The sequence below is a fragment of the Opisthorchis viverrini genome (assembly GCF_000715545.1).
Source record: "Opisthorchis viverrini unplaced genomic scaffold opera_v5_533, whole genome shotgun sequence".
NCBI classification, from domain to species: domain Eukaryota; kingdom Metazoa; phylum Platyhelminthes; class Trematoda; order Opisthorchiida; family Opisthorchiidae; genus Opisthorchis; species Opisthorchis viverrini.
In genome coordinates, this window is record NW_008752190.1 from 26849 (window position 1) to 52471 (window position 25623).

The 25623-nt window shown below is 46.0% G+C and overlaps 1 protein-coding gene across 1 annotated transcript; it reads left to right on the forward strand.

Moving 5' to 3' along the window:
- Nucleotides 1–713: 713 nt before the first annotated feature.
- On the forward strand, nt 714–11954 carry T265_11593 (hypothetical protein; the record flags this gene model as incomplete). The annotated part of the gene is made up of 3 exons (XM_009178284.1): nt 714–761; nt 9617–9910; nt 11648–11954. The coding sequence occupies 3 exons, from the start codon at nt 759–761 to the stop codon at nt 11915–11917; spliced, it is 567 nt and encodes a 188-aa protein (XP_009176548.1).
- Between the last annotated feature and the right edge of the window lie 13669 nt (nt 11955–25623).

Below are 25623 nucleotides of genomic sequence, written 5' to 3' on the forward strand. Positions count from 1 at the left end.
TGTTTTCGTATATTCGATTGACGGACTTATGATTTACAGCGGTTCCGCATTTTACGAAATGCCAGCTCATCTTCTTTATCATCTGCAGTCGGATTTGGAAAGAAGTTGGGCCCTCTTCTCCGGAAGCCGCTGAATCCTTTCAGGCAGCCTGTGGCTCATCCGACTGCGTGCCGTTCTTTTGGACGTGCGTCGCGTCAGCCTCGTGAACTTTCTGGACGGTTGTCCTATATAATTCTTCCACTGAGACTGGTCCCAGTTTAACTTGTTCAAGGGCGATGCGCATTCCTGAGAAGTCTGCACGGCAGAAGTTTCGATTCCACTTTTGGGGCTTGGGATTTCTGGCCCAATAGCAGATGAAATTTCAGGTCAGCACGCAGTGGTCGCTTTGTCCCATACTGTAACTCTATTAGGTTTAAACAATTTGCATCAAAGCTGCTGGATTCGAAAAAGTTCTGAAACGTTACGGCAAAGACTTATTTCCCAAATTACGTTTTCAGTTAAATTTGAGGTGTGAGCCTAAGGACCCCCGTCACCCAGGGCGGTTTCCTCCAATTTTGTTGTCACGCGCGTTAACTTCAAGGTTATCGTAAACACGTCTGCGCTATCGATGGTTCCATCCAAATGAACACTGCTACGTTATACGATTCATAAGGAATGGAACGCAACGGCTCGTGCCCCCGCCTATTTTCCCCGATTTTTGTTTAAATCGTGTAGCGTTTTGTGGGGCGCGTCAGTGTATCTACCGGCACGTTTTCGGGATGGTGAGTCTGGTTTCTGTGCCCCCTCATATTTTTCTGTCTGCGCATGGTTTATTCTGAGTTTCGGATAATTTTTTCCAGTGTATAGGCCCGGGTTCTCCGGCTTGAACTCAGAATTGAGGCGTTTGCCCGAAAACTCCCCGTGAAAAGGTGTTGCAACACTATCTCACGGTTGATGCTATTCCCACAACGTCAAAGAATTCCCCGTTGTTTTATCCTATGATAACTGTCCTCGAAAAACAAATGCCTTACTTAGGACTATGTAGTTGTGTAGTTGGGTGGCGATTTAGGTATAATTGATTTGTAGAAATCGATCAAGACACTGGGGATTACGTAACGAAAAACGATATAACTCAGACAAATGTCGAGTATAATTGGGTCAAAGTATTATTGTGATGCGCATAAAGCTACTTGATGTTGCTATTTTCACTGAAATGTTACAGGGCCTTTCGCGAATCTCTCAGGTCACGAAAATCAAAAAGGTTTGCTAATGATATTCCTGGCTAACCACCATGGTAGTGGGTTTTCTCTCGTGGCTGCTCAAAAAGGTATCTGAAAATGATTTGAACTAAGTTGGGACCACACTGTCGACGGCTTTCGGATGAAGGTCGCTCCACGCACTCACTGCCCGAGATGAAAAAATAATGTCTAGTCAGGGTGCACACTCTTAACTCGAGCACCCATAGTGTCCTCGCCGTGTGTTAATTGGGTCGATGGCCAAAATTTTTCGCCAAAACAAGGCTTAATTATCCCATCGTTCGGTTTTAAGGGTTTAAGGTTGGCAACCTTCTTGGTGCATTCTGTGGACAGGTTCAATAGTGGTTAATACCTCGATTGTTGGGTTGTCAACCTGATCAACTTATTCACCAAACGGTCCGACATGGGCTCCATTGAGTATCTGGAGGTCCGCGCGATTACCACTGCTAATGTGCCGAAACATCCGAAGAACGTCGATTATCTTTTAGGCCGCGTTTTCGTAATGCAATGACGAGGGCATGTTTGAAGATGTACAGGTGTCTTTTTCGCTATCCAGCTCCGTAATATTTCGTTGCCGTGGACGACAAAGGCGTTTGCCAAGTTTCCTCCATGCGATGTGTGCACAATTTCCGTCATCCAGAGGAAGGCGTCGGTCCAGTGGCGTCTGCTTTCCGGTCTCGACATACATTTGAAGTGCACTGGCTTTAGAATCCCAAGACCTCAAGTCGTCCGCAAGGGATAAGCATGGGTTTTAGAGCTCATTATCAGAAAGGTGAAATGTCCTAGAACAGAGCTTTCCGGACCACGATGAACACCGATGCCAAGGGTTAGGGTGGTCGGACTTCGATGAACACGAAGCCAAAGGTTAGGGTGGTCGGACTTCCATTTGGAGCATTATGCTTGAAACGAAGTCCCTAATCCAGTGCAGAATTCCCAAATTGTTTTAGGCCTCGATATATGAAGCTCTCCGTGGACGCAGGTGCGTTCGGTACACAAGAGCGGTTTTGGGGGAAGTCTGTGTTGCGCCAAGTGTAAAAGTCTGTTGGCGATGAAGCTGTTTAGAATGATCCTTTTGGGATGTGTTCTGTTGCTTTGCACTTTATTGTGGGGAGGCTAATGGGTCTAATGTCGCCATGTAATGAGCGGTCACCAGTTTTGTAGATTGACATGATAATCGCTTCCCTCCAAGCGGACAGTTTTGTCGTGAGAGTGACGACGAAATGTGTAGAAATGCTTCGCTGAGCTGAATAATGTTTTCCTCGGAGTCCTTGGTGAGGTTCATAGGGTTACAACTTGGTGAAGGGTTTTGTCTTGGGCAAGAGTTCACAGACATCTTCCTCCGTGCAGAGAAATTCGGTCAGACAGTCCGTACATCCATCCTACGGAGATTGGATATAAGGTTGTAGGGTTAGAGCCCAAATCTGCATAGTTCTCCGTAGGATTAAGCTAATGCAGTTTAGTCGTTCCTGGGTTCTCCGCTTTACGTATGTTAATTAGGTTCATATCAGTCGGTACTGCCGGGATTACTGGTGTGGGTATTGTGTTTCCACACCGGCTGTTGCCATGCTCGTTCCCGTACAGCCGTTGAACTACCCGTAAAAGTCCTAATTCCTTGTTAGAACACTTCAAGTTGGAAGAATTCGCAAATTCAACAAATATCCGACAAAAATGTAACGGAGTTTAGTATAACCGGCAGACGTTCCCACAGAATGCCGTGTCTCAAGCAGGACTGGATATTAGGATGTGTATTACTGGTTCCACTTGTGCAGGTAACGCCGTGCACTTTTTCGCCTAAAGCGAGCTCCTCTGCATTTCTCGTACTGACTTAACACTAGGTATCGGTCGCAGCTATGGGTTTTTGAATGTGGGTGCTGCTGAAGGATTTCTGGACCAATCCTGAAGGCCCGACAGCGCTTTCACATGCTAGTGTGGTCTGATTATTATCACATGGCGTCGATTTTTAAGAAATAAGACTTGTTTTATGTCAACTTTTGCATCTGCATTCCTTTTACCGGGGGTTCGACGGCGGTCCGTTTTTAGTGTTTATGTTAGATGTGCACCGCTAATTGTTCATGGACGGTTTTGTTCACCTTACATTTCCCATGATGACTCGTGATTGGCACGAGAGCACACATGTCAGCCGAGCTGAACTAGGCAGGTACATCTCCTTTCACATTTCTGATTCCTACCGATGGTTCAGTTCAAAGGAAAAAGGCCGCACCAATTGATTTTATCGTAATCCGGGTGTTTCAAGGCCTTTACCACTTTTAAGCCTACGACAACCTGATTACGAGCGTGCCGCTTTAAGCTTATTTAGAAGCCGTCACAGAGATTCAAACTTATCTCATCCAGCAGTTTCTGCGCTTGTCATGTTGAGCTATACACAGGAGTGTTCTTGCAATCCGCGTTTGCCAATTGCTAGAGGTTGGAATTACCCTCCTTAGTCACGCATGCCGCCGGTGGTGACTGACGTTTAGGCTGCATCCAAAAATGAGTCTGGACAGCCCCAGTTAGTGAGATTAAACAACGCTTTACTTGTTCTAGAACAGGTGTGGATGAGCTGGAATGTACCTCCAAAGATTCCGTACAGGTAACAAGGTGAATACTATTATAAGCAAACAAGTCACGATATTCATCTTGGCATCGTTTTAAATGGCACGTGTTAACTGACGTAAATAAGGGATGTTCTGAATCAGGCACCTCTTTATCCGTCTGTAAGGATGAACGCGGCTCTGTTATAGAATTTCAGGGCAACTCGGTTGGTTTCCGAAGGTTGGTACCGAAGGGGGTTCAGATGCTCGAGAGCTATCTGGCTGACGTTCGACTCTTTCAGCATTGTTTGGGTGTTCAGTGTCCCTCTTGCATTCGGACAGATTGAAGACGTCGTCAGTTGTATTCTGAACCGCTGGGGCTAGGTGGCGAAGGGATACGGTTTCTACTCTCCNCGACTCTTTCAGCATTGTTTGGGTGTTCAGTGTCCCTCTTGCATTCGGACAGATTGAAGACGTCGTCAGTTGTATTCTGAACCGCTGGGGCTAGGTGGCGAAGGGATACGGTTTCTACTCTCCCATCCCTATGAGTGGTGTTTGTAAAACGTAGGTTGCAGTTCAAGAGGTCAACTTCCTCCATTAGCGGTTGATACTTCGAGAACCTGTCAGCTGTCTGCAACAGCAACGAACCGGGGGTAGTTAACCAAGATAGCGAGATTCCAAAGGTTGAGCGGTGTGCATATTGAAACAACCGTTCGTGTGGGGTATTGTTAGCCTTACGTAACATTGATGGTGCATAGGACACGGGATAGTGCGCTAGCCACTAGGCTGTCTTTCCCAGGTCTGTAACTGACGTAGCTAAAGAAGGAGAGTTACATTTTCCGTAGCTGGTTATTGTCGTTTTTATGTTACTTTTTTGCGACACACCTGAAGCAAACTCACCGTTGGTCAGTGATGAGCTTGAACATTTCCCGGGAGTGATAATGCTTCATTTCACGGAGAGACAATGTTGGCGTATGCCTCTTTTCGCTTGGTGTCTGTTCTTGAAAAGAAGGCTACGGACAACCAAGAATACGTTGTCGGCTTCCGTGACCATAAGGTTCTCTAGCTCTTCTAAATTCCTATGGACCTGCATCCACATGCACTGATTGTCAGAAGCACGGTTTTCATTGCGAATGGTGAACAGACACCCCAACAACGAGTTGTTGGATTTAGCGCCGTGTGCATGAAGAAATTGACGAAAAGGGTGCATTCATTTGGGACCTGGTTTGATAATTTCCTTCTGAGATCTACCAGGTAGGCGTATCTGTTTGGCTGCCATGATGCTTTTCTTTCCGTTAGGGGTAATTTCATATTTCAAGGTTACCGTCACTCGCTTTTGGTAGTCCCAAAAATAATGACAATGTCAGCATAGGTGGCGTTTCAGTTTTCGGTTCTGATTATATAGTCAGAAGTACATTGGAAGCATGTCACTCCGTTGGTTACACCGAATAATATGCGATGGAATCGAGGCAGTTCTTTGCACGCCTTGAAAGCCGCTTTGTCTTTCGAACTGATTGGAACTTCATGATAAGCACTCATGCCTAAGGTGCTAAATACAGCATAGTGGTAAATTTCTTCAGTTATTACTGTTGCGCACTCGAATGATTGTGCCAGAAACAAAGAACGAGGATTGCCGAATGATTGGCTTTAACCTTCTATCAATTTCAGTACATCAGCTAAAACATTAGGAAGCACAATTAGCTGGTGTGCAACTACCGCCTCTCTAGATGGAGACCCCGGGACTCAAATTATTAGTGCACTGGTGATGGTGACCATAATACAGATCATAAGGTGTATGTGCACTGATAGAAGTTTTTAGTATGGTTGCGACACGTATAAAAATAAGTACAGTGCGAAATGGGAGCGAGAAAAAAAAGGAACTTATCGTGTGTGAGAGTCCCTTGGTGAAGGTCCGGACTGTGGGAACTTGTTTTCTCCTCAGTATTGCTGATACACGTGTTCCATGGTTGTCCGTGGACTTGTGGAGAGGTTGACTTCCTGCTCCCTGCGCGCGCGTGAGTCTGTGTGCTGACTGTTCGGTTTCCCTATTTGTCGATCCGTTTGCGTATATGTGGGCACGTCAGCACATGAGTGGTTGCTACGCCCACCAGACGGTGCAGACAATCGACGTCTGATGAGTCACCTTGATGTGACGTGGTTTGCAAGTACGAAAAAGACGAGTCTCGTGGTCCAGTGAGCGACTGTGAGCTAAACGGGCAAGTATGTGGGTGACTGGGTGGCTACAAAATCACCAGTGGTTGGTGACTTTGGCGGTGATTGCCCAATCGCGCAGTCAGTCGCGTTCGTGCATCAAAGCTATCGCCTTCAAAGCGTAGCTACCCAATTTCTGGACAAACAGAACATGCTTTCACCCCCAAGGCTTGGTTCCACTTTCCTGTTTTCCGGTGATCGAAACTGTAGCAGCTAGAACCAATGTGCCTCTTGCACACGGTTTATAGCTGATAAATTGAATTGATTTGATGTACACATATACAGATGCATCCAAAGTAAATCATCATCACCGACAGCATGACATCAGTGTTCAACACCGATGCTTCACTGCCGTACAACCGTGATTTATTTGAAAGCCTTATTGTGAAGAAAAGAGTAAAGATACACGGGGGAGGGACTGAGTGCTAGCTTACCACAATTATTCCGAGGTGCCTATACTTCCAGACATTCACTCAGGCAATCTGGATAGAAACTGGCAGCAAGAACGCCACTGACATCGGTTGGCTGCCGTATCTTGTAGTGTCTTCAACCAGGCACAGTGAGGGTCACGCGGTCCCTATCCTGGAAGGCGAGTAGCACTGACAGAACCCAGGTGTTTCGTAATCTCCATACTCTGCCAACTCAAGGGTTGACTACCTCTCTGTTTACTCCACTCTGAGTAGGACATGGAAACAGCACTCTCTCCGGCAAACGATGGTTCGGCATACGTAACACATGTCCCAGCCAACGCAACTTCTGGTGCTGGACACATTGTTCAATGCAAGTACCCGTTGCACAACCGGGAACGCGCTTCCTAACTACCTCGTTACGGATTCACCGACGCCAACCCACACGAGCTATGGTTCTGAGACAACGATTGCCGAACACCCGAAGAAGGTTCAGTTCCGCTGCTCGAATAGGCCGTCTCACAGCCATACAACAAAACAGCCCGTACTGCAGCTTGATAGACACGTCGCTTCAGGGATAAACCATTCTGACGCCATAGGTGTCTCAAATTAGCAAACGCGGCCCGAGCCTTGCAGATTCGTGAATCCACCTCATCTATCGCAATAAAATTAGAACTAATACAACTTCCAAGATTCGTAAAACGCTCCACACCTTCCAGTTCCTCCTCCTGGATTATAAGTGGCGTGTTCAGTGACTGCACGTCCACGAGCGTTACCTTACACTTTGTGTGTGCGAATTGCACACCAAATGACGGGATGACTTTGGTCAGTTCATCCAAAAACACCTGCGCTTTCTTCTATTCGAACGATATCGTCTGCATATTCCAGATGGACAAGGTTTTCTTCACAGGCTATTTGAACTCGGGTTTTGGAGACCCTCTAGCGTTTGTCTCATTGTTTCATCATTCACGAAGTTAAAAAGGAATGGAGAGAGTGGACATCCCTGACGGACATCGCTTTGTGTACGGAAGCTTTTTGAGAGATCTCCGTACACTCGCACGTCCGGAAGTCAGAATACAAAGAACGTATTATGTTTACAAACTTCCGGGGCATTCCTTGGCAGGCAAGCGTCTCAAGAAGAACAGACCGATCAACCGAGTCCAATACGCCTCGGAAATCCAGGAATACTAGAATTGTGGGTCACTTATACGTATGGCGTTGTTCTAGCACCTGACGAAGTGTGAAGATTTGGTCAACACAACCCCTACCAGGTCGGAATCCCGCTCGATGCTCTCGCGTCACTATCATGAGCCACCGTAAGGCGACGAAGCACAATTGACGCCAACAGTCGTTACGACCGGGGTCCCCCTGTGGTTACTACACTCACTTCGCGCCCCTTTTTTGAAAACGGGCACTATCACCGATTCTCCCCAGTTGTCTGGGACAGACTCCTTTTCCCAAATGCAAGCAAACGGATCGGACAAGCGCTGACTGAGGACTTCACCCTCGTCTTTGAACAGTGCTCATCGTCCAGGGTTCTATTTCACCTATGGTCTCTAGATGAGTGTGAGCTGGTGGCCACGACAGCGAATCGAGGTTTCGAATCGACAGGTTCGGAACCAGTTATTCCGGCGTTTGGTGGCATCTAGGGAATTCGAGTCCGTGTCGAGACACGAGTCCTAGCAGCGGTTCCATTGTTGCGGACAAGGAGTATATCCTGATTGGGCGCGAGATGACTCAAAGGTCAAGGCGCCAGCTTAGTGACCGAAAGCTCCATGGTTTGAACCCGATCTCAGTATCTCTACTGCTCCTGTCCAGGCTTGAGCAACTTGGCGATACCGCAGTCATCCGGCCTCGATCCGTTGGCATTTAGCTAAGCATCGAAATGGTGCAACCGCTGAATGATTTGATTCTTTGATAAGAGGATTGCATAGAATTAGTAGCGCTTTACTGGCCTAAGAACGGACGCGCGTAAGCTGTAAGTAAAAGTGAAGCATGGTTAATACGGAGTATAATGCAAAAACACTAGTAATGACACCCTGAGACAGGTCTGAATTATCCGGGTTAGAGTGTTTCTGGTGACAAAAGTCTTCTCCGATTCCCAATAGTCCGTTATCCACGAGCATTCTCTGTCGATCCTTAGGCTGTTCCGCGCTTGAAGGATCTGAGTGCGCCATAGTCGTTGCTACTATGGTTTTCCTGGCACCGGCGAGAGTTGCTCGTCGTTACGATACTGTGCAGTCGACCTCGGATAGTGTTTCTGATCATAAGTTATTACCCTTTCCCAACCGTTCGAATCATGATTGTCATCATTAACGTTAAGCTCTGAAAACCCCTCAGCTAACTCGACCCGATATGATTTAGCTACAGAGATGTCTTGCGCGTGACAAAATCAATGGGCTTGCATCAACCAGTGTTTTCACGATGTGACTGGTTTGCTGGGACTAATGTAGCTGCCCAATTAAACAGATTTGTCATCTACTTCAATCGGTTCATCCGCAAACATGAGGCTAGGGTTTGAGTCCATCCAGTCATGCAGTATCACTTTATACTTTGCAGGTATGAAGCGCATGCCAAGCCGTGAGGTGGAATTATTTAGATAATTTAATATTGTTTACATTGCCACGGGGTCAGTTCCAAAAAGAGCTATGTCGTCTGAATACTCAATATATGTAAGCAAATCCCCCGGGAGAACTTTCACCCCACAGGCATTAGATGCTGATGGTGAGTCTTCCATGGTCCCATCAATACCGAAGTTGAGTGAGAAAGGTGAAAGAAGACAGCCTTGTCTGACACCACTTAATGTGGTGGACTCAGGAGAGAGCTTCCCGTAGACCAATAGCTTCTCGTAGAAGATCACATGGCCGCTGCAGTTGGCGCATAGTGCCTTAGGGAGGGTCAAGAATTAATGGGAGACACCTTTGCTCCGCAGACCTTGCCATGGTGCCTGACGGTCCACAGAGCCGACAGCTTTCTGGCCGGCAACCCGTTTTGAAAGTATCTATGTTCAGGGTCCTCGAACCTGGGTCGTTGGAGCTGAAGCTCGTGATGTTATCTACCGAACTGGCCTTACTTCTTATTGATACTAGCGGTAAAATATTTCTAATGACGTAATGCAGAGGAGTAACATACTGTCACTTGAATCGTGGGATGATGGGTGTTTCAACTTTCAGTTTTAGTTGCGTTGCATCCGTCACTTCATTCTTTTTTATTTGTGTTTATCCCCATTCAGGGTATTGACATCTGCCACAAGTACGACCGGAAAGTTGTCCGACACAATCCGAAGAGTGATGATGTTTATCTTCGGCTTTTGGTTAAAGCCTATAAATTTCTCGCGCGTCGAACCAAATCCAAGTTCAATAAGATAGTAATGCGCCGGCTCTTCATGAGTAAGATCAATCGACCACCACTGTCCATTGCCCGCTTGCTGCGCCTCATGAAAAAGCCCGGCAGAGAAAATAAGATTGCCGTGTGCGTCGGCACCATCACCAACGATTTGCGCATTCGCGAAGTTCCAAAACTAACAGTGAGTTTACAGTTTCCTCAGTGTGAATTTGGTAACAAACTACAACTAGGTCCCTGTTCGACAGTTGTACGACGGCGCACGTAACTTTTGGTTTAAGGTCAAGCAGATTTTATCCGTTTGAGCTACGCACTATTTCAACTTTCAATAACAAATGTAAAGAGCCATTATCGCGCCACCGGGGTGCTGTCGCTGCCCGCAGAGAGATCTCGGTGGATAAGTTTCGTCCTTGAGAAGTATCTCTAGTCAATAACTGTGCATATCCGGTCTGGGAATCATTTTTGTGGTGGACATATTCACTATGAATCCAGCCGTCGACAGAAGGAAGCCTTTAGCTGAATAATTGGGCAGATCTACCTTCTTCGACTCCACTGAGATAGTTGCGATCCTTGCAACCACCCCAGTATTCCTCTCTTGGTATCCTCTACAGGGCTTCAGGAACGACTTAGCGTGTAGGTCAAAGAATAGGGTTGGGCTGAGTGAAAGAAACTGTACTCATCATCCTCACCAGCCGTACACCTGCCATACAGTGATGTGGGAGGGGAACTTAGTAAAGGGTTAAATGGAAATGGTGGAGTAGGGGTCTACTGGAAATAATATCTATATGCTTGAGGAAAACGACCACGAATAACGCGCTTACAGCTCTGGACAGCACTTAACTAGACAAGCTACCAGCTTGAGTGACCCAGCGTCTTCTGCTCATCTCATAGCAGTGGATGGACAACTAGGCAGCTAGGATCGGATTCATCCCATCTGCAGGTTTTTTAACTACCTGCAAGCGGGGTCACGTGAATCTTCATTAAAAAGTGCAAAGATCCCACAGCACTGACCGTAATCACCATTTCACGTGCAATATCAAGCTGGCTCATCCAGCTCCAATATTTCTATTACTGTATTCCGCATAAGTAGTTAGAGTTTTGGGTGAACATGGTACCCCGAGTGCTGTAAATTCGCCACAAGAAACGACTACTCCAGTCATATTTCACTGAAAATCATAGGATATTTCGTTGATAGTGATGGTTCGTTGCTCGATTAAGTGTTTCCTACTAACAAGACTTAGGGGTTCTAAGTCAAAATCAGCGAATTTGGCGCAATATAGTTTAGTTAGTTTGTAGTCAGAACACCGTGTGCTGCAACAAAGTTTTCTAATCCGACATTTCTGGTGTCGTGAGTGATCTTTTCGATATTTGATAGCAAAGTCTTTGAAAATGGTTCTCCGCGGCAGCGGAAACGTCGGTTTGTAATATCTCACTCCACTATGTTTCCGTCATTAAGACCACTGATGCTATTTACCTTCGAATATCGTGATCTTGCCTTCAAAGATCCCAGATGAAAATCTTTGCGGTTTGGTGAAATTACTTGTTTTTTAATAACGAATGTACGGGGTGCCCAAGAGCTATCGTATGTTTATGCTCATCCGAGCGAACACTTGAGACCTGGGATAGCTTTTGATAGCCTTCAGTAGTTAGAGTGTCTTTGTCGTGTACTCTGGAACAGAAGCATGTCAGTGCTTGTTGAGATATCGGGTAACTGAAATCTGGTTGCTTTCAGTGGATTCGAACGGCTCACAATAGACAAATCACTTGCATATCTGTTCAGATACGGATTTTCCTAATGGCTTTCCCACATCCTGCCACGAAATCACCACCATTGCCCGTGTGTTCTCTTTATATAGGTTTGCATTTCTACTCTACTACAGTGATCGCTGATATACGTTACCTGTTTCCGTGCATATTCTAGGTTTGCGCACTCAAGGTTTCTGCTGGTGCCCGAGAGCGCATCTTGCGAGCCGGTGGTGAAATCATCACCTTCGACCAACTTGCGAAACGTAGTCCACTTGGTCGCGGCACTGTTCTCATTCAAGGTCCAAGAAAAGGACGAACTGCTGAGCGACACTTCGGTCCCGCTCCTGGTGCCCCAGGAAGTCACACTCGTCCATATGTGATTTCAAAGGGGAGAAAATTCGAACGCGCTCGTGGTCGTCGAAAGAGTCGAGCTTATAAGAAATAAAATGCTCTTGTGTAGAATAAATGCTTCCTGATGGCTTAATTTTTATTCACTGGCTATCCTAATTTGGGCCGCGAATTTATTGCTGATCGGAAGCACTGCGGTTATTATTTGTGTATTTCAGTTTTTACCGTCAAATTTACCAAGTGCTTTTCTGCTAATCCTATCACACACGACTTGGTGAACCATGTCCGTTTGAATTTCGTACCGCACCTTCACAGTAGGAACAAGTTCAGTTATTTACAAGGGATTCAGTCTTTGTGTGATCGAGATTGCCTATGACTGTCGAGTGCCTGAATCTGGCATTGCCTTCTATCCTGTTTTGCTCTGTTATGTTGTTTGCCGAGTCACACATCGAACTTGATAGGTGTAGTAGAACCCGACCTCATTAGAACCGTAAGATCTCTCTTGGTAAGTCGCGGACGTTTCACTTTGAAATGACAGGAGCAGTTGTAGTCGAACTACTTTATCAATCATTGTGAAGGCAGAGTCCGGATTAAGAGGTAGGGTGAAGAGATTTAACCCATCTCATGTACCAGTCTGGTATGAATTTTCTCGAAGAACGAGACGCTTGATCCATTCGGTTCTTGACGGTGTCGCCCCAAGTTGCACACCAAAAAACTTGCAGCAACTCTTGGCTTCCACTTGTATTGTATTCATCACTTGTGCAGTTGCTTGTCAAATCCGGCGTTCCTGGTTGATCGTACTACACAGGCGATTGCATACGTCGTGCAAAACAAAATGAAACTGACGGACAGTTGGAAGCAACGAAACAGATATTCCTCTCGACAGAGCTCACTCATGGTCAATGACATTTGTGCAAGTGATATATTGAAAGCATCACGTTTGGTAACAATTGGGAGATCATAAGTTTGAGTGCAGGATTTAAAAGCATTCGTCCCAGTAGGTTTTCGGTTATAACATTCAGGGGTCATTGAACTAGTTTGGCTGTTGGGCTTCTGGGATCGATTCTGCGCATTTTTTCGGAACACCATTGTCTGGAGTACTCGTCCATGGCGACGTGGGTGGCTTTATTTTGCTTCAGTTTTTGCTACAGTGTGGTCTTCGGTAAGTGACCATAATTGTCCGTCACGAAGAGACTGGACCTTACACAGTGTGGTCTTCGTTAAGTGACCATAATTGTTTAGCACAACGAGAAAGGTGCACGCTAACCTTGGTGGGCTCCCGCTGTGCCGGAACACCGGCTTCGAAAAGAGCCTGGTTGTAGGAGGTCGCAGAAAGCTTCTAATCAGCAGCTTATTTGGTGCTGCTCAGATCGCTTTGCACTTCCTGTCAAACCTTCCCATACTGTCAGTTGTGAACCGTAGGGCGTTCTGGCGAGTTATGTACTTGTAAATTTTGGTGGGCATTTCATGGTTCGTTCGCCTAGCTGATCGGCACCAGCGGCACATCTGCCTAGTCATGCACTTGGTTTGGGACCTTCACTTCACAATGCTTGGTAGATGCCTGCGGTCGACTCACTTTTCGTTTGCTGCAGCGCCAGTCCGACACCCTTTCCAGTAGTGACGAACTTCGCTCGCAGTTATGGGAGAGTTGCGCGATGTTAAACATCCAACTCGAGGTTCGGTTTTGCCCCCACCGGTTACCCATTATTCATTTCTAGACGTTGACGCTTGGGTTTATGTGTGTGGCTCTTATTCGGGGAGTCTATTGTTCTTAAAAAACACCATATTTGTTTATCGAGATTTGGATGCCCCCGAACTGAATCACCTGGGCGTGTTTACACAAACCCAACTGTGTCCGATCCGTTTGGCAACTAAAAAGCTGATGACAGATGTTTTGTTTATAGTAATTATCATTATGACGCAAATCACCATGTCTACTTACAGTCACTTCCCTGGCAATTCAAGATTCTTCGATTGGGTTTCCATCGAAGTTGTGCAGTAGAATGGCGGCTGGTTTTGTTAACTTGGGGGACAGCTTTTTCTCTGAAGACAGTTCACGATCTCTCTATAGACCGTATCGACTGTTCCTCCATCCATCAGATGCTAAAATGTACGTTGAACTCAACCCAACACTGAAATTACCAGGCGGTCCCGAAACACTAACTGGTACTCTTCCTAAATGGCGAGAGTCGAGGTAGGCAAAATAACCCGAGGTTTGAAAGGGTCTACTTGTCAGGGAATGAGCCTTCGAAGAAACACCTACGCCAAATAACGCAAGGGGCAAAGCATAAAAAGCCGAGGCTTCTTAAGTCACATGACTAATTCAGGTTGGGGATTTCCACCTTATGGTGGAAATTTGTGGATGACCTTAAGCGCAATGCCAAACTACCTTTGTGGATGACCTTAAGCGCAATGCCAAAGCTGGCACCCACTTGTAAGGTTACTTTTGGAAATAAGTGACAAAGCACCCAAATGGGGGAGTTCCTTGTGTCCACAGGAAACGAGCTGATCGTCACGGTTACGCGTGTCATCCATTCAGTAGATTTTACCCAGGGTGTGAAACTAGGCTACTTCCAACTCTAGTTTCATTGCACCTTGCTTGTTCGAAACCGCCAGTTATACATTGTTAGGACGAGAATTTATTTCGTTATAATCATTGCTAGCGGTACCAAAGAAGGATACCGGTTGCCGCACGATGTCAGTTTACTTAAGTGGGGGCTTTGCAATGAAAAGGAGGAACAATAGATTGAGGCCCTAGGGTCAGTTTACCTCAAACACCCGAGTTCCCCACACCTCAGACAATCTGGATGGAAACTAATAGCGTGGACGCTAACGACATCGATTAACCGCCATGTCGTTCAGTGTACCCTTCGAAGCGCGAGTATTGGCACCTGAAAGGAACCCAGAATTTTGTTGTCATTCCGTTCTCCACATAACGTTCTCTCCACCTTCGGGCTTCATCCACTCCGAATCGGACACAGGAAACGGCGCAGTTTACGACAGATATGCCTAAGACAATCCAGCTTCCGCAGATTGCGTTTCGCGATGCCTTCCTTGAGTCAAATACCTTATGCTATACCACGGTCTCGTTCACTGGTCTCTACGGTTTCGCCCATTCCAACCGAAGAAGACTTGAAGATTATCCTTACCGAAGTTGTCATACTGCTGATCCCGTCCTCTGAAAACAAACAATACGCTTTTTTCACATCACGTGGCGCTAATTGGCCTTTGAGATTTGTGCGTTGACTTCGTTTTTCATACTGCTGCTAAGTTGATACAACCTCCTGGGTGCCTACACTGTTTTAAATTTTTCGGTGGTTCTTGAATTCCCGTAGCATAGCGCTGTATTTGTGTATCGACGGACTGCATCACCTCTGTCAGTTCTTTCAATAATGCTTCGCCTTCCTGATGTTTTCCTAAAGTGAAAATAATGTCATCTGCAGGGCTTTTGTTCGAAGATATCTGAACACTAGATAGGGGATCCTCTCCGTGTTTATCTCATTAGGTCACCAATGACAAAATTGGGAGAAAATTGACGGTGGATACCCTTGTAGGACACCGCTAATTGTAAACAAGTTTTTGGAGGACCCCTTATACACTCAGGCAACCGCAATTATCTGAATACAAGCAGCGCATAATATCCACGAACTTCTGGGGCATACTCTGCTGTGCAAGCGTTCTGAAAGCGCAGCGGTGGGCGGAGTCGAACACTCCCTTGAAGTCACGGAACACGAATATTGTAGGGCGCCTGTAGGTAGGTCGATGCTTTAACACTCAACGGGTGCAAAGACTTGGTCTACGCAGCCCCTTCGCATCCGGAATTCTGCTTGCTATCCCCGGGTCCCGTCTTCAAGATGAAAGATAAGTGAGTCTGGTCAAGCCAGCTCCTCCGGTTGCCACGCACTGCGTGAACCTTTTCTGAAAATGAGTTACCGTCAGCTTTAAGAACCGTGTACTTGCCGCACAGTGGTTCTGGATGTCACATTTCGCTCGCCGGTTATTTGGGGGAGATGGGGTAGGTAGCTGTGCCAAAGCCACCTGAAGTCCCGTTCGAACGTTGGAGTCTGGAAAGGACTATCCGCAACACTGCAAAATGATTGGCACTTTGCCTTGGAAACGGCGCAACTAAATGCATCTAAGCATTGGTTTTCGAGCGAATTCCTCGTCTCCTTCAAGCGTTACCCAACTACTGGCCTCAACTTCCACGTTCTCTCTCCAGAGATAGATATGAAACACCCAGTCGGTTGCTTGTCTGATTAATTTGCCCCACTATGAGACCGATGGGGAGATCTGCTCTGCATCCGCACTTCATTCTTGAGATAGCGCACACCAATAATCTGGTGTATAAGCAAGGATAGTCTGTTGTCCAGCTCGTTTAACAGTGCAAGCGTTAAAGACTCGGATAGACTGTGCGTCGGGGTTTCAATAATGATTTCATTTGTCTGCGGTTTTGGCTGATTCGGGTGTAGGTACTGCAACTAACGGCGGTGTGTGGCAAACAGAATTGTCCGTCCTTAAGAATGGCGACGGGGGTGAAGAGGAAGAGAACATATATGTTTTTGAACCCCCGATATGCGAGGTGGGTGTGTTACTACTGCCCACCGTATGCTGGACTCGTCTGAATTGTCACGTTTAACCAGGCGAACCTGTTCACGCTTGACTGGTTTGCCCGACGACCCAGCAACTGTCCCGGTGGATTAGTGATAAGGCTCAGGCCTCGCATGTCAGATGTTTGGAGTACAGATGCGACACGATCTAGAATATGCACTGCTTATGGGCTCTAAGAAGAGTGAAACTAGAGTCCAGTACTTCCTCCCTTTGGCGTGGACCCATCAGAATACTTGCACCAGGACAGGAGACCTGATGTGAACGTGAATTCCACAACCAGCCTTACTGTAAGCAGGGCTTACCTGGTGAACCCCAAGAAGGGCGAAACCGATCGTGGGCCGTCGGAGAGTTTCCTTCATGAAAATGTACTACGATATCTCGAATGCCATCTGTAACATGAGGCGGCATTGGTGCAGCACATTCAGTCGAAGAATATCACAATGGAGTCTACCGTGAAAACCTGATTGATTTGCAAATGAGTGTATTTGTCAAAATGTTTTTTTTGTTGCTTACCAACCTTGCTGAATGCAGCATGTAAGACTATCAAGCTTATGACGATGTTCACTGAGGTTATTCGTACTTGTGTGCTTTGTGGTTGTACTCATTTTGGTTGCCTTTTTGTAAACGGTGCTTGAAGCTGTCACGCTTTTGAGCGTGTTCGCTGAAACCGTTGGTGGAAATTCCAAGGCGTCTGGTCGTACGCCTTTTTTCTTAGCCCCTTGGAATCTCGTTATCTCCTGTCTTCTCATCGTGTTATACATCTGTTTTGTAACGCAGCGTTGTACAATCCTTGTTGTCGTAGGTCCTCTGTAGTTTTTGGTTTACAGAGAGGTCCCGATCTCGAAGCTGAATTCTGATGATTCTCATCACTCAGCTGCTGAAGAGCGTCACCCGTGGTGGCCGAAAGTTTTAGTAACCAACCTCGGCGTATTGAGTTGGGTCGTTCCATCATAATTAACTGAAATAGTTATCCCCACGGTCGTCAATGACTTGCCTTATTTGAATCGAGCCGCTGTCACGACTATAAACTACCACAATTTGGTCTGCAACGGCCAAATTTGACAACTTATACGGGCCTCATATTTTCAAGGAATCAGGGTTTTCTTGATCGAAAATCTCTCAGGATATCCATAGCGAACAGTGGACTGTCCTTTTGGTATGTTCGAAGTTGCTCTGCTAGACCAAATTTTCCCCTCAACTGATCACAGAGGAATCTCCATCTCCTGGAGAACTTGTACCGTTCTGGTCAGGTGAGTCCCTGTGGGAGAGGCGTATCTATGACGGAAGTGCTTCATAGAAAGACAATAGGGTATGGGAAAGAGGGTTCCGTCGGTGGCTTCATGTAGGAAGGTGCTTTGGCACTAAGAGGGATAGAGGAACGGAACTTGATTTCCTTATCAGTTTGTCTTAGTTTACCCGGTTGCACACTGGTGTGGCATTAGTTCAACAGACTGGTGGTGAGTTGTAAGTATCCTGTACACTTCGGAAGTTGGATCTTCACTTCTTGCACATGTTCACCTAGTCCGCTCCAAATCTATGCGCACCGACTTCATCTACGTAATTGTCTGACTTGGTTGTAAGTGAATTCGTTTCCTTTCGCAGATTCAGCAATACCACCCACGATCACAACACATATGTGGTCGAAATTTGTTGGAATCTCTATGACCATTAGCAGACAACTCAGCTCTTCACATGGGCAGTAAATATGGCTCCAATCAATCTCGGTTATCTTCAAACCAGTTCACTGACTAGGACGGACGCAGCAAAGAGAGAGAGAGAGAGAAAGAGGCGGTACGGGCGTAAATGGTGGCAACAAACGCACACACATAGACTGTGGACACTACTAATTCGTGCGGTGTGCGTGTCGATAAAGCGGTCAAATCAAAAGACGCTCGAGTACCATCAGCCCCATAATCACCACCTGGCCATAGAAATATTGAGCTGTTCGTTTTTTCCCTTCACCCTGGAAAGTCCCGCTAACCGTTCACTACTGAAATACCTATGTTTAGTTGACAAATGGCTGATTCGTTATCGATCGTCATGTCGTTGTTCGTCTGCTCATCAAGTCACATGAATGGGAGAAGCTTCGTTTGACAGATGCCCTAGTCGGTGAAATGGCTGGCAGGGTCCATTAGGAGAGGTTGCTGACAGGACTAACCAATTTATTCAACACAAGTCGAAACCGCTCATAAATGAGGAAACTAAATGTCGCGATTTGGGCCTGATAATCCACCATTCATGGGAAGCAACATATTTTGCTTAGGTTCTGGATATGTGTCATTCAAAAGCATACGTACAATTGGAACTGGATGCCGTCATTAACGCGGTTTTGGATCTGTAAGGGTACCACTCCCCCCATGAGATACCGGTTTTTTGGAGTCTGCTGAATTTCCGAGTTTGATTATACCGATAAAATTGTCTCAATTCCGTTTACATGTGTCTGATTATCTATATTCCTCACGAAGAGGAAAATTAGTTGAGAGTCACAAACGAGACTCATCCAATTTTCAGGGTCTTTTTGTTCGTGCGCTCTAGGGAGTTCATTCATCGGCTGCACTGGGTATTCCGTTCCTCCGTGTGATTCTGCACTTGGACGTGAGTAGGTTAATCTATGTTGAAACTTGAATTCGCTGTGCAATATTCTGGCTGTGGATGTTCAAGTTGGGTTTATTGCATAACGGTGAAGAAGGCAACGGATACTGCGCAGTGGCACAGCCAACTGTTTTTGGCCAGTATAGATAACTTCACCGCAACAACTGGTTGATGACGGAGTTATGATTGAATGGTAAACCTTAGTTGTTGGCGTCTACACGTACTTCGTTTTAGAAATATGTTAGCATACTCGGGGATGTAACCCACCTGAGAATCCGTGGGACATACTAGCACTGTATGCATTTTGTTGTGGATGGTTGCAGGATATGCAGTGTTCACATTCACGTCACTCTTTTTTGAACAGTCTTCTTCCTGTGCTGGAATAATTATTCTGGTGAGCCACACCAAAGGGGAGAAGCACTAGACTCGAGTTTCGCTTTTATTAAAGCCTATCAGCAGTGCCCATCCATAGATTTGCGGAGGTTTGAACTCCGGGAGTCTAACTTGCGAGGCGAGCATGTTACCACTACTTCACCTACACAGACAGGACGCATTTGAATTTTTGCACCCGATCAGGCGAACGTGTTCATGCTTGAGCTGTGACTGACTGAGAAATCCTGGCAGGCGGGGCAATCGGTCACCGCAACCAAGGCAGTTGCTGGGACGTCGTTTTAGGAGCCGTGCATACCAAGTACACCAGCACAGGAGGAAGACTGTTCAAACGAGAGTGATGTGAATGTGAGGGTTCAGTGAGACACTGGTGTTTAGCAGTGCTCAAGTATGGCCCGTCAAACGGCTAATAAGGCACTCAGTAAAAGTATCGCAAAGCGTTCTGTTAACGTGTTTATACACTATTGAAGCCTCCTTGAATTGACGAAGTCCCCACTCTTCAGGTGGAACCTAGGTACTATTCTACTCGAGGGAAGCACCAAGGCTAGGCTACTGCCGGATTGCTGAATTCTAGACAAGAGCAGCCGGAGTTGGTTTCGAACCGCTGACATTCCGGTCAGTAGGTTTGTGCCTTGATCACTGAGCCACCTCGAGGTCAATAAGGTGACCCTTGACCTGAGGTCACATATAGTTCCACCCAGGCGTAGTTGGTAAAGATCCTACTAATGGTGCATCGGACAAGTTCTTGATTCTGATTTGTTTCTTTTGAAGCCTGCACGTTAGCTGACCAAGTGACTGCATTCCCAATAATTCGAGTTCTGCACCTTCCAGTTGACAATGCTTGATTTAGAGATACAACTTATGTGCAATGGCTGACAGTGTAGACACGCCTTTGCTAACCCGGCTATTGACGGATGTTGTGGTTAACAAGCGCCACTGTTTTAAGGGTCGAATTCCACAGTATCTTCGCGGGTAAAAAAATGTAGGGTCTTTCAACATGTGCATATAACGTTTCTTCCATGAAAATGACTGAATTTTCGGTTTAGTTACATTCAGTCACTTCATGAATGATTTTCGTTTACTGAACATTTCGATTACAATCGATGTGTTGATGATATTTCATGCTGGAGGTTGGGAATGAGGCTTCGCTGAAGCTTACTTTTTGTGTTATGAGTATGATGGGACAGACTACTACCCTCATATTTTCATAGTCCTGCTAAAGAGGACGGATCAGCTGTTCAGCTGTAGCACCCTTTCGGTGCCTAACTGCCATGCCACCCAAAGGAGGCACGAGGGCTAGGATGCTGCCAGGTCACTTAAGTCTAGACAGGGGAATTCGAGGGGCAGAGGTCGGATTCGAACCACAGACCTTCCGATCAGTAAATCTGCGCTCTAACCATTGAGCCATCTCGCCCACAAGGAGGACGGAAAGTCCCGCGAAGAGGAAACACGTTCTCACCAGGAACGTCCGCTTTATCAAAAAGCAGTTTGCAGTGACTAACATTCCACTTGAGACTGCAGATTTGGGGATCCGCAAGAGGAACAAATCTTAAACAGAACTAACAGCTAACTATGCCGGCCGTGAACGAATATCTTCAGTTGTTTCCAATAACATCCATGGAATCCGACCGGATTTGAGTCATATACTATGAGAACGAAAAACCCCATGAGTGTCTGTTTTTCCATTAATATGCCAACAAGTGAGCTGTTCAGCAAACCCAAATGCTATGAAGCGAAATCACAATGTGCGGCAGTGCTGGGCCAATAGAAGCCATGACCAATAAAGCGCATCGCGCCTAGGAACAAGCAGGCCTTTTGGCTTGTAAGCACAGAGGACGCGAACTGGTGACGAACATGAAACATAGTCCCACGTGCACAGCAGGCTGGCACCCATTAATCACGCATATAAGCATGACTCATAACAGGTTTACAGACATTGGTCGGTTTTCCCTAAGTATTCGGTAGTCCTTAAGCCAGTCCTGTTCCCCCACACTCACTCAGCAAGCTAATCTACCTCTAGTTACCCTTCATCTACCTCAAGCTTCCGGACGCGTGTATAGTATGTGTGAACGGGACTGGAAAACAGCTGCGTTCAATCTGCCAGTTTCTTTGTTTCGTCTTCGACGTGAGTGTGCTTGTGTGTGTGTATGTGTAAGCCAAGGTTGCTGTGTTAAAGTCAAACGTTGGAGGGGCACACAGTTGCTCGCCTGGTCGCTTCTTTACGCGTACGTTTAACGTGGTGCCGATTGTGCACGGAAGGTACAAGGAAGTGCACTTTGCATAACACCATACACACAGGCGTACGTACATAAAGGCACAGATTATTATTAGATGGTTGAGATTACACGATATGGTCAAAAACAAACGAGAATTGGAACACAAACTCAATAGCTTGTGTTAACAGAATATCGCGAAAACACCTGCCTGATACTAGATCAATTTAGGCAGATTAAAGGCACACCAGACTGCGTGTGTAGTTCACACGTAACCGCCAAATTTACACTTTGAGGTTGTTGAAGCCCGAGGATTCGAGAAGTTTCTTAAACTGGACTATTCGAAAAAGATTACTGTAAAGTATGTCCGATAGGCGTTCACAAGTCTCCTGCCCTTCTGGAACCTTCGCACCTCTTCATAATAGACCATAGTTTCCATAATGAGGCTATTTTGAGTACCTAAATCGTAGTTTCACCTCGCAGGCGAAGTAAATCTACTCAGAAAAGCCGCGGAGCATTATCAGAGAGTTGCTTACCGAACTAGGTAACTTAGTAAACCGCCCAGCTCAACCAACCGCCTGCCATACGCACCCCATAAAGCTCTGCACGACTTCAGAATTTCATTAGTCATAGGACATAGGCAGCCTGGTATCTCAGGTCGCATTTAAACCAACCAGAATAAGAAAGCTGTACAGTGTTTTTTCCCGAAAGATTACTACTCGTGAGTTTGCGAAAAACTTTGACAGCTCAGGAGCAGTTTCTCCCGACTTGGGGTTAATCAGATAGACTCAGTTCCCGGGATACCAACATTCAGTGGAACAGTATCATAAAAGGGTTTCAGCCGGGACTTAGCTTCGTCCCCCGTTAAAACCCGATTACGGTCTACTTTACTGCACAGAGGTTGTTTCTTGGGAATAGATCGACTTCACCTTCAGGGTGGAAGCCAATTTCGCAAGTTGATACCACTGGATGCAGTTGGTTTCACACAGCCTTGTAAGATGACCCACTGCCACACAGACACACTTGTTTTCTACAATATACTCGCGATTCACTTTCTGGCTTCGACTGCGGAGCGATGGAACTCGCAGTTTTCATAGAATGGCGAGCCTCAGCAGAAGCACTTGTTACATATAGGTGACTCCCTGCCTTTCTAAGAACAACAAATGAACGCGCTGGCTGAAAGTGGCCAACTCCGCCTAGCAGAAAAAAAACGTGTTTCTCTTCTTTGTGGGCGGTGATAGAGTGCTGACTTAATTTGGTACCATCATATGTGGGGCTGGTGCTTACGATCTGCTTCTTGGTGGAACGTACTATTAACAGGGATGACTGTATCCGTTACGTTCACACAGGAATGAAACGTAAAAGTCAGCCTATTCCAGCCTGTCGAAGCCGTTGCCTCAAATAATTTAATCAAAGTCTTTTCTTTATCTATTACGACAGACAGCAAAGCACCAAGAGTGGTGTAATCGAGGAGCGAATGGCCAGATAACACAGAGTTTGAGGAGATTACTTGACTGCAATGAGTACTCAGCTGAGAACCTGTCGTTTAACCGATGTAGCCTCACCCGAAATGATCCGATGAAAGTAGCTCACTCGCCTTTTTTCTACATCACATTTAAGTACTGTCCATCAGCCACACCGAACGGATGATATGTATACCCTCATGCATATCACTAACTGAAGGGGTGTGAACTACCTTTACCGTAAGTCTACGTTGCATCGTTTACCCATCATAATTGGTCGGTCTACTGTGATAGTAAGCAGAGGGAAAAGCCTTTTCGTCACCACAGAGAGGCTCGATTATATCGGAAGAAAAAAACAAGGGAGAGACAATTCTTTGTTAGCTTCTGACACGTAGTGCCACCCATTCTTAATTCACCTTATTGCTCAAATTAGTTCGCTAAAACGACAACTAGCATAACCTACACAGCTCGTCCAAACCGATGAATTTTGCAGTCCCATCAGCTTATCAGTTTATCCTTGATGCTTGATTCCTAGTAGAGTTCAATATCGTTTTTACAAAGAAATAAGTGTCAGAAGGGTCGGCGGTGTCAACGGGTCAGACCTCGAAAAGTTTTTAAAACGAACCTCCCAATAAATTTTACTTAACGAGAACACTACACTAAGAACCGGCTGTATTGATACACATAATGCACTTCGTAAGTTGCATTTTTCTTTGTTGAGTTTTAGGCGTTTTCCATCGAGTTTATGGTTAGGTTGCCATCCTTAAGGGTGCTGCATTCAGGTGCTTGAGAAGCATCAGTGTTGGACAGTGATGTCATGCTGTCGATGGTGATGATGATGATGATGCGATTTTTCGGCAACTTCAGGATATTTTGGTATTTTGATCGAGATTTTCTCATGCACTTGACGTCTATCTATACCGAAAAAACGCAACAGAATTGTATGGCTGTTAAATCCATGTAATAAATCATAAACGCTGCGCGTCGAGGGGCTGAATTCAGTGACCTTGCGGCGAATGATACGATTCGGCCACGAACGAGAAATTAGCAATGCGATAGACTCACACTTACACAACATTGCCGATCTCATCCGTACAATCGTCTGAAAGAGCGAAATACCTCCGAACAAGAAATGCAAGTTCTAACACCGTGATGAACTGAATGGCAGTCGGCGCTGCAATAACATGAATGAAAGTATCATCCTATTCGGACATGTATGGAGTGACTGAAATTTATGTAGCGAGTGCATCGATTGAGGACTGTATGGATTTGTGATGTCTAATGTGGGACAAACTCCCTGAGCCAATACCGCGGCTTTAGCGGATGCCTTTGAATCCGTAGAAACATGGTTCCTCATATAGAAACACAGAATCACTTCTGCCTATCACCCATGTCCGCGTTTACACCGATGACGTCAAAGGACTAGGATTTAATGCCACATCGTCCGCCTACATCACTAACATGCACCATTAGACTGCAAGAGCCCTATGATGCCTACCAACAAGCATGGCCAAATCACCGAGTAGTGGCTAACCGACTAGACGAAATCGGTCTTTAGCCTGAGCCAGAGTCAGAGAATATTGTACCGACATACGGTATTCAACAGTATGACCAGCAAGCAACGCAGCTACTGACAGGATATCTTTCGCTGAATGTACACTTGAGTGTACGACAGAATAAACTCGATTTTGGTGAAGGGTGACGGATGTCGAAGGAACACCGTAACGGTGGGAGACAAAGTGAAGACCGTTGGAGTGAGCTCATTAGTGGAGAAGGGAGTGAGTAATGTTGCAGCGAGTAAGTGCACAACGAGGCATATCGTGTCCGAACCAATTCTAACTCATTCCACTAATTAGTCGAAACTGCTCAGCAGAAATTTCTAAGTAACCTCCGCTATCCTACCAGTAGCCTACCGATAGACAAAAATGGACCAGCGACATTGTGAGCTCTATTAATGTTATGTTGCTTTCTTGCTGCAAAAATTCCGGAAATACAAGCTTGAAATATGCGTTGTAGGGAATGCCAGGGAGTGGATGCCTTTAAAGAATGAAAACTATGGAGGTATGAATGTTTTCGGTGTTTCAAGCAGAAGGTGCGGGAGTAACCTTCTGGGGGTGGACTGCTGTGTTAAACCGACCTAGCAGAATAGATATGTCTTTGGAGTGAACTTGCGAAATCATGATATCGAATGTGCTCCGGATTCTTCTGACTTGGAGTTCGATACTTGGACGAACTGACAACAATAGATGGTCGCACTTAACTTAGTGGTCACTTGATTGATAATAAAGGCGGATACCAAACTTGTGTCGCAGTGCCTGGGTCCGGTCAAATTATTGCGCAAGGCGCTTGATTAGGTTGCTACTGAAAGGCATAAAACTTAACACAACCCTGAAACAAAAGGACTCCTGATCGGAACGAGATTGAACGTTGGTTGTCCTTTTTTGATTCATTACTGACAGCGCGTTGGGAAGCATAATCAAAGACTAGTTTCTTAATAAGTATTGACCATTATCAAGATGTGAGTCTTTTTCAGTTCC